The sequence below is a fragment of the Vicia villosa genome, linkage group LG1 (genome assembly GCF_029867415.1).
Source record: "Vicia villosa cultivar HV-30 ecotype Madison, WI linkage group LG1, Vvil1.0, whole genome shotgun sequence".
NCBI classification, from domain to species: domain Eukaryota; kingdom Viridiplantae; phylum Streptophyta; class Magnoliopsida; order Fabales; family Fabaceae; genus Vicia; species Vicia villosa.
Window position 1 is genome coordinate 72,113,067 of NC_081180.1, and position 9,278 is coordinate 72,122,344.

The window sequence follows — 9,278 nt, forward strand, 5'->3', positions numbered from 1 at the left end:
CCTAAATTTATTAACTAATATATATATATATGGAGCATATCAAGTGAGAGCATTTTATAATGAGAGATGAGAGGAATGACATATAAAATTCCTATTAAAAAATGACATATTTTAGTCTCTACAAAATTTATATGTATGTAATTTTAGTCTCTATTATTTTTAAAATTATTTAATTATCTTTTAAATTTTTGAAGAATTTTTTTCATAGATATTTACAACACTATAAAATATTTATTTACTAAATTTTAGAATTTTTTAAAATGAGAAGAATTAAATATAATTTTTTTAAATTTTAAAAGATAATGATAAATGTAATGAAAATCTTAACTTAGAAATCAAATTTTGAGTTTTTTTTAAGAAACTTTTAGTAACGTTCTAAATATGTCTGCAAAATAATCATTCAAAAAAATATATTAATTTAATAATAGAGACTAAAACTACATGCATAATAATTTTATAAGTATCAGGACATACCACATTTTTTTATAGGACCAAAAACAAAATTTAATAATTTACCTGAATAAAAACATAGTTTAATTATGATCTCAAACAGTGATATGGAATAAACTTAATATAGCTCGTCTTCGAGTGATCATGATGCTGTGGCTTACATGTCATAGTAAGCTTGCTAAAAAAAGCTTCATAGATTTGGTCTAATTGATAATAATGTGGAAACTAGAGATCACCTCTTCTTTGAATGTGGTACTGTTAAAATTATTTGGAATCAAGTGATGGAATGGATTCAAATTGCCCACATATAAGAGGAGTGGAATCAAGAACTTCCATGGATTATGAAACAATGTAAAGGAAAGGGGTGGAAAGCAAAAATTATGAAACTAGTGGTCACTGAAACTATATACAGCGTATGGAGGCTCTGGATTGACAAGATTTTAAGAACAATATTCTATAATTGATAAAATAGTGTATAGAGGGTAGTATAGTATTAAAATTAGAAAGCAGATTGCTCGTCTAATGATAATTAGTCTAATGATGCTCTCTTTTAAATTTTGTCTCTTTTTGTCAGTTAGATCCATGAAATCACTTTGTATATTTTTTTCTTTTGAATTAATCAAATTTGTTTATTAAAAAAAATTAATTATTGAATGAATAAAAAAAACTCTCTTATATTAAAGATAGGAGTGGAGTGGTATTAAATTACACATGAGTTATTTTATTTATAAAGACAAAATCTAAAACAAGACACGATGCTTCCTGTGACTGTATTATGTATATATTAGCTGAGCCCCATACAAAGATGACAAAAGCACGATGGTAGGGACGTAATTCATGGAAAAATACTACTACGAAACTGACGCATCGCACTTCCAATTTTTCTAAATAAAACAAAAAAATCAAAATTATATTTCTTCTCAACAAAAAATATATATATAAATCCACCAAAATGAGGCCACGCAGAGACACTAATAACAGATTCAATATCAATTTCAATTTCCACCATTCAGCAACAAAACCAACCACCGCGTCCCCACGGCGGCGAGCTCCTCCGTTTACGAAACGATTACTCCTCTTCATGGCGGGACAATCCAGAAAATGGATGATCCTTGTCGTCACGATTTGGATTCAGGCTTTCACCGGAACGAATTTTGATTTCTCGCAATACTCGTCGTCGTTGAAAGCCGCACTCGGAATTTCTCAGGCGCAGCTTAATTATTTGGCCACCGCGAATGATATGGGGAAGGTTTTCGGTTGGTCTTCTGGTTTGGCGCTTATTTATCTTCCTGTTTCGGTTGTTATGTTTATTACGGCATTCATGGGTTTTTTTGGGTATGGTCTTCAATGGCTTCTCATCAACCATTTCATCGATTTGCCTTATTTTCTGGTAATTTCAATCTCTTCTTACACTTTTTTACATTACAAGTAATTTTTTTTTTATATTAATTAAACTTAGCTTCATTAATGTTAATAAAGAATTTACCTTTTTTTAAATTTGAAAATAATAATGTGATAATTAAAATTAATTATCAATGTAATAAATTTAAATAGTTATTTCTCGCTATATCAGCTCAGGTAGTAAACGTAAAAGAACATCCTATGCATGGTGGAGTTAGTAGTTATGGGTTGAAAATTTCAAGTACTCCAGGTTAATTGTACTGTTTTCAACTTAATTAAAAGAGAAAAGAGACTATGTGTTTACATTGTTGTATATCCCCTTAAATTAGATTGAAAATTTTAAATTATTTATATCACATAACAGAATGATATAAGATATATTGTTATACCATTTTTATATTGTGGTTGTATCTCAATTAAATTTTTATTTAAATAGTTTTCTTTTCTTTTTGTTTTTGGATTTTTCTGTTTTTCTATGTCTACTTAGAACTATTAATGAAAGACACAGTGCTCTGGTAGTGTAAATAAAATATTACATATACATCTAATTAAAATATTTTAAAGTATTAAATCATATAAATAATTTAAAATTTACAGTCTAATTTAGCAGAATACATAATTGTCATTGATTGACAGTGTGAAAATAATTTATAATGTAAGTGCACAATCCATTTTCTCTTTTGAGTATAATGGATAATGGTAGTGTACTGTCAGCGTAAATAAGTATTACATAAACATCTAATTAAAATATTTTAAAGTGTCAAATCATACTAATAATTTAAAATTTAGAGTCTGATTTGGCAGGAAACAAGGTTGTCATTGGTTGACAATATAAAAATAATTTACACTATTAGTACACTATCCATTTTCTCTTTCGAGTTTAATGGCAGTGTACTCTCATGGTAAATAAGTATTATACAAACATCCAATTAAAATATTTTAAAGTGTCAAATCATACTAATAATTTAAAATTTACAGTCTAATTTAACAGGATAGATGATAATTTAACAGAATAGATGGTTGTCATTAGTTGACGGTATGAGTGCACCATTCATTTTCTCTTTTGAATTTAATGGTAATGCATTGTAACTGTAAATAAGTATTGCACAAACATCCAATTAAAATATTCTAATGATGAGGCATATCAAAAAATTTAATCTTAAAAATGTTTTATTGCTTAGTCATATCAATTAATTATTAAAATATTCTAATGATGAGGCATATCAAAAAATTTAATCTTAAAAATGTTTTATTGCTTAGTCATATCAATTAATTTTGATTTAAGTTTATGGCACATATATTTGAAATATCGTTGTCATCATGTTTTCCTGTTTTGAAGGTTGTGACGTTGTGTGTTTGGTTATATTGAGTTTAATGTTTTGTCGTTTATGTTTGAGATCTGGTTTTTCGGTGGCTTTCAAGGATTCATTCATTGTATATTCTTGTGGTTTTAAGAATGGTTCCAAAAGCACAGCTAAGCAATTCTTTCTTATTTGCTTTAAAAACTAGAGCAGCCATGTTTTAGCAAATAAATTATATTCCTTAATCATAATTATTATTGCAATAGTATACAACTTATGTGACCTGTACCAGAAAAAACCTGTAGTGACATTGGTTATCATTGGATTTATATTCCTTAATCATTAGTTGTAAATTCTATATTTTATTTTTAAAATTATATATGAAATAATGAATGTGCATTCAAATGTATTTTCTGCTAATCACCAAGTGATTGAGTTCAAGTATTTGATGAACTCTACTTAAGGTCAAATCATTTAGGAAAATAAGATCGAATATTAGGTACAACAATTTTTTTTTCTAGACTTTATACATCTCTCAAATAAAGAATAGATCAGAATGAAAGAAGTCAAACAATTAGAGATAGAAAAAGATTTAGAAAAATTATAAGAAAAGTTATTCAGAAAGATTTTGAAATTACCGATTAAGATAGAAACACCGTCTTGGATAAAATATTGTATCGAAAGTTGATCCATATAGTTGACCCCCTTAGGCTTTGTTTGGATTGATGGAACCGGATGGAGCGGAGCGGAATGGGATGGAATAAAATGATATTCCATTGTTTGGATAATTTAAAAACGGATGGAACAGAGCGGAATAGAGTGGTATGGATTCCATTCCATTCCATCACTTACCATCATTTTTCTTACCCTCCGATTTGGGCGGAATGAACAACTTATCTTGTTCCGTCCTAAAATTTCCAAACAATGGAATGGTATCTTCGTTCCGCTCCGTTCCACTCCGCTCCATCTTACTCCGCTCCGCTCCATTCCGCTACGTTGATTTTATGATATCCAAACATAGCCTTAGACCATTTACAATGGGGTGTTGAAAAAATTATTCAATAGTTGAATGTCTACAATGGTTTGTTGAATGAGGTGTTTAATGTGATGTGGATTAATTGGTGTTGAAAAGATTCAACATGTTGAATGAGAAAAAGGTGGGGCCACATGCAACACTTTACACAATTTTATTGGTTGTTGTGATTATTTAGATTTTATTTTCTTTTAATCATTTAAAATTAATTATTTCATAGTAAATAAATTTTTTATTTATTTTTATTTTTATCAAAATTTATTATTTTTTTTCCTCTATAAATAGAGACTTGGTTCATTTGATTTGGACTCATAAAAAAAAATTCACTTTTAATTGATAATAGATATTAATATATAATCATAAAAACAAAACTTTAAAAGAAAATAAGAATATGATGTGGGGTAGGGTGTTGAATTTTATTAAACAAAACCATTGTAGTGAAAAAAAATTGAATAGGTGTTGAATTATTAGGTGGAAGAGAGAGAAAATGATGTGGAAGATAAAAAGTGAAAAAGTAGGGTGTTGAATAATGTAACCATTGTACATAGTCTTAGTGGAATAAGGTTAAGTTGTTTAAAAAGATCTCGAGATTAACAATTGAGATTTTCATGGTAGACTTTAGAACAATAATTGCATGAGATATGTGAATGTGTTGCAATTTACAAAGCGAATAGCTCATAATTCAGTTGTAGCTTGCATCAATCAAACAATTTCACTTGATATTTGTTTTGGGTTCTTATTTCCCTTGGTTTTACTCTAAAATAAAATGCTTATTACTTATTTGATTTAAGCTGGAAGTTTCAACATAACATATATATTTGGTCTCGTGTTCAAATCACGTCACATTCAATTTCTTGTGTTCCAATGCTCTTTTGTCGCAGAGTTTGTGAAACTAAAGTTTGGCGCTTTCGGATTGCCACAAGGTGTCACCACAGTTTCACAATCTCGCCACCAAACATACACATAATGAAAGTTACCTAAATTAGTCTTTTCCTACAAACTATAAGAGCTTGACAAGCGATGCTCTAGATTTGAGACACAGCCGACACTGGTAATTTCCCTGTAAAGATATGCTGTATATTCAATAAAAGTTTTTTTTTACCTGAGAGGAATACATTAAAACAATGAGTTTCAGTGATTTTGTAGTTATACATGGTAAATGGTTACGGGTAACTGAGGTAAGACTGATTAACTTTTACACATTCATGAATTCCAATATGCTGATAATTATGCAACCGAGCTGATTTACTATGAATTCTTATTGGCAGGTGTTTCTTCTGTGTCTTTTAAGTGGTTGTAGCATCTGCTGGTTCAATACTGTATGTTTTGTTCTCTGCATTAGGAATTTTCCGGTTCACCGAACACTTGCATTATCACTTACTGTGAGTTTCAATGGTGTCAGCGCAGCCCTTTATACTCTTGCTGCCAATTCCATAGACCCATCATCTGACGAACTGTATCTTCTTTTGAATGCCCTTGTTCCCCTTCTTGTTTGCATTGCAGCAATTGTTCCAATTCTTCGCCAACCGCCTGTAGATCCTCTTCCACCAGACGCATTTAACCGCGACTCGCTAGTATTTCTAATCTTGAACTTCCTAGCCATTTTCACTGGCCTTTATCTCCTCTTGTTTGCCTCAACTGCTTCTTCCATGACTTCAGCTCGGCTACACTTTGGTGTAACTATTCTTCTCCTCACCCTCCCGATGTTTATTCCTGGCATTGTATATGCCCGGGCTTGGGCTCGACGTACCATCCATTCCAGCTTTAAGATAGAAGGATCCAGCTTCCTTCTTGTTCATGATGATGCTCTTGAGCTGCATAAAGAACTACTTAGCCGTCACAATAGTCTTACGGGCAATGGAGATTCTTACAGCCTGCTAAGCAACAATGGATCAATGTATTCAAGTCAGAAGACAAGTGATAGTGATATGTGTTGTGAGAGGATGATTGGTCAGGATCACTTGACAATGCTAGGAGAAGAACACTCGGCTGCGGTGCTTCTCCGAAGGTCAGACTTTTGGCTATACTACATTACATACTTCTGTGGAGGTACAATTGGTCTCGTCTATAGCAATAATCTGGGACAGATTTCTCAATCTCTGGGCCTGAAATCAAGTACTTCTACCCTTGTTACTCTCTATGCATCCTTTTCGTTTTTCGGCCGCTTGCTTTCAGCCGGACCAGACTATATTCGTAGGTAAGCATTATCTTCATTCTATAAGACAAGTTTAAATAAGTTAATCCAAACATGTCCTACATATGAGAAAATAGTCTTTGTTTTCTTTTTCTTCAATTAGAAGTGAATATTGTAAATAAAGTTATAACATTTATGATGAAACTATCTTCTGCATTGCAGTAAGTTCTACTTTGCAAGAACTGGCTGGCTCTCAATTGCACTTATACCAACACCGATTGCGTTCTTCTTGCTCGCTGCATCAGACAGTTCTCTGGCTCTGCATACAGGAACTGCACTAATAGGAATGAGTTCTGGTTTCATATTTGCAGCTGCGGTTTCAGTTACATCCGAGCTTTTTGGACCCAACAGCGTTGGTGTCAATCACAACATTGTCATAACAAATATCCCCATTGGTTCGCTTCTCTACGGTTTCCTCGCTGCACTAGTTTATGATGCCCATGCTCAGGCACACTCAACGCCGGGAAACTTGACAACGTCTGAGTCAGTAGTTTGCATGGGAAGGCAATGCTACTTCTGGACTTTTGTCTGGTGGGGATGCATATCTGTCCTGGGACTATGTTCTAGTATGCTGTTATTCCTAAGAACCAGACATGCATATGAACATTTTGAGGAACACCGGACTTCAACACATGCTATTGTGTCTTAAATTTTGTTGTTAATGAGACATAATGATCAATCATAGTGCGGCTGAATTCATTTCGACAGTAGCATAAGCTTTGCTTGTACAGGTGTCGAGAAGCAGAGTAAGAGTAAAAGCTAGTGTGATTTTTAAGGAATGTAGTTTGTATTGTAGTGTTGTATCGTAGAGGTTAGTTAGATATTCAGAAGCAAAAGGAATAAGGAATTTGCTTTGCTCTACAGTGCACACACAAAAATTAAGAAAAGTGAAAAAGTAAAAAAAAAAAAGAAAAAAGAATAGAACATATAAGCTTCATATCTTCATGTATTGAAAAAATGAAAACAAAATAAATAAAGAAAAAGTGTTTCTAGCCTAAGCCTCAAGGGTAGATACAAAATGTATGATCTTTTATACAACGAAACAACCTCTCATATGCTAATGCCATTTTCTTTGCTGTAAACATAGAGGCGGCATATTCGCGACAAGCCTTTCCTCTTTGTGCTAGCCTCACAGGTCCATCCTTTACAACATCTTCAAGTGCCTCTAATAAGGACTCTACATTAGGAGAGAACATGAAACCGTACTCATCATCAACCAAAAGAGTACCTTTAATACTTGGAAACCTTGATGCCAAAAGAGGCTTCCCACTCATCATAGCTTCCATCAAAGTAAGATCAAGCCCTTGTGGCCTAAGTGTTGGATTGACAAAAATGTCAATCGCGTTATAAAATGCTCTCAACATGGTAGGACTCATTGATCCCAAAACAAGAACCTGTTTTCCTAAATCCCTGTACCTGTTCTCCCATGGTCCAGAACCAGCAACAATCAAATACACACTAGGATGTTTTGCTATTAGCCTTGAATATGCTTCATGAAGTAGATGATGACCTTTGTCTTTAACCAATCTCCCAGCTACACCAAGTACCAAACTAGCATTCCTCGGAATCCCGATTTTGATTCTAAATTCTCTCCCCAATTCAACATCTTCTCCAAACTCATCCTCATCAACACCATTCACAATCACATGAACTCTTTTACTAGGAATCTGATAAAAATCCCTTAGCATCTCACCACAACTATCACTAATAGCAACATGATGAGCATAGCTTCTGAAGAATCTTATCTCATTCAACACCTTAGGTACAACACCCTGCAAACTTTTGTTGAAAAGAGGTGAAATGGGCTCATCAGATCTTCTAGCCAAGTCCTGAAAAATCCCTGATTGCAAACTCTCAAGTGCTATACCATGCCAAGACACTGCAAGGTTTGAGAGGTTCCTAGCTACATAATGAGGAAGTGCAACACTTTCTGAATGAATAACATCAAAGGGCTCTTTTTTATTCTCTTCCTCATATTGTTCCAATGCTTTGTTGTATCTCCATTTTCCCATTTCACCTTCATGAAAATGGATAAAAGGGTATTTACCTTGTTGAGTTTCTGAGGTTTTTTCATCTTGGGGTGATGTAAAAATATGAACTTTATGTCCTCTTTGAGCTAGAGCAGTATGAAGGGTATAAGCATGGCGTTCCATGCCACCCGGGGTTGTGGATATAGGCCATTTTCTAGTGAAAACAGCAATTTTGAGAGGTGAAAGTGGTTTCTTTTGTTGAGAAAATTGGAGTTTGTTCCATGAGAATTCAGCTGAAGTAAGATCACCAGACCAGGTTTTGGATTGGTGGTGGGAGGTAAAGGTGGTGCAAATAGAAGAGGTGGTGGGGGTGTGGAGAAGGAAAAGAGCTGGTATAGTGAAAAGGACAATAAAGAAAAGGGTTGTGAAGAAGTAAAAATTTGAAGGGGAATTTGGTTTTTTGGATTTGTTGTTTAAGGCCATTTCATCAGAGAATTCTGAAGCTTTGTGCATATAGATTATAGATAGGGATTTTAGTTTTTGATTTTGAATTGTGTGTTGAAATTGTGAAAGTTAAAGGGAAATGGTGGAGACTATGTGTGATGTATTAGGGAGGTTGGCATGAAAACACTGATGAAGAGAAAGTGCGTTTGGGTTGGAATGTTATTGGAAGTGCGTTTCTCACGCCTATCTTTGAGGCAAAAAGTGGACTTTGCATCTTAAGTAATGAGATTATTTAACAAGTTGAGTGAAAAAAGAGATTATTTAACATGCACAAGTGTTGTGAAGGGAATAGTTTAATTGAATGCTGAATTTATGGTTAAGTTTTCTTTGGCTTTTGTTAGGAAAAACTTGAGTGTTACAGCATCTTGTACCTTTTTCAATTTTTATTCGATGAAATCATAATTTGTATGAAGTCAAACAGTACC

General features: G+C 33.1%; 2 protein-coding genes across 2 annotated transcripts; one reads left to right on the forward strand and one right to left on the reverse strand.

Annotated features, from left to right (window-relative positions):
- Positions 1–1,283: 1,283 nt before the first annotated feature.
- Positions 1,284–7,045, forward strand: LOC131641615 (protein NUCLEAR FUSION DEFECTIVE 4-like). Its single transcript, XM_058911923.1, has 3 exons — positions 1,284–1,840; positions 5,454–6,382; positions 6,542–7,045. The coding sequence occupies exons 1-3, from the start codon at positions 1,403–1,405 to the stop codon at positions 7,026–7,028; spliced, it is 1,854 nt and encodes a 617-aa protein (XP_058767906.1). The 5' UTR covers positions 1,284–1,402; the 3' UTR covers positions 7,029–7,045.
- Positions 7,046–7,240: 195 nt separating this feature from the next.
- On the reverse strand, positions 7,241–8,862 carry LOC131641627 (phosphatidylinositol N-acetylglucosaminyltransferase gpi3 subunit-like). The gene has a single exon (XM_058911931.1). The coding sequence runs from the start codon at positions 8,860–8,862 to the stop codon at positions 7,381–7,383; it is 1,482 nt and encodes a 493-aa protein (XP_058767914.1). The 3' UTR covers positions 7,241–7,380.
- Positions 8,863–9,278: the final 416 nt, after the last annotated feature.

What these genes read in the sequence shown, in the direction of transcription:
- LOC131641615 (XM_058911923.1), top strand. Translation starts at nt 1,403, where the DNA reads ATGAGGCCACGCAGAGACACTAATAACAGATTCAATATCAATTTCAAT. An exon ending in TCGATTTGCCTTATTTTCTG is followed by an intron (nt 1,841 to 5,453) that starts GTAATTTCAATC and finishes TCTTATTGGCAG; the next exon opens with GTGTTTCTTCTGTGTCTTTT. An exon ending in GGACCAGACTATATTCGTAG is followed by an intron (nt 6,383 to 6,541) that starts GTAAGCATTATC and finishes TCTGCATTGCAG; the next exon opens with TAAGTTCTACTTTGCAAGAA.
- LOC131641627 (XM_058911931.1), bottom strand. Translation starts at nt 8,862, where the DNA reads ATGCACAAAGCTTCAGAATTCTCTGATGAAATGGCCTTAAACAACAAA.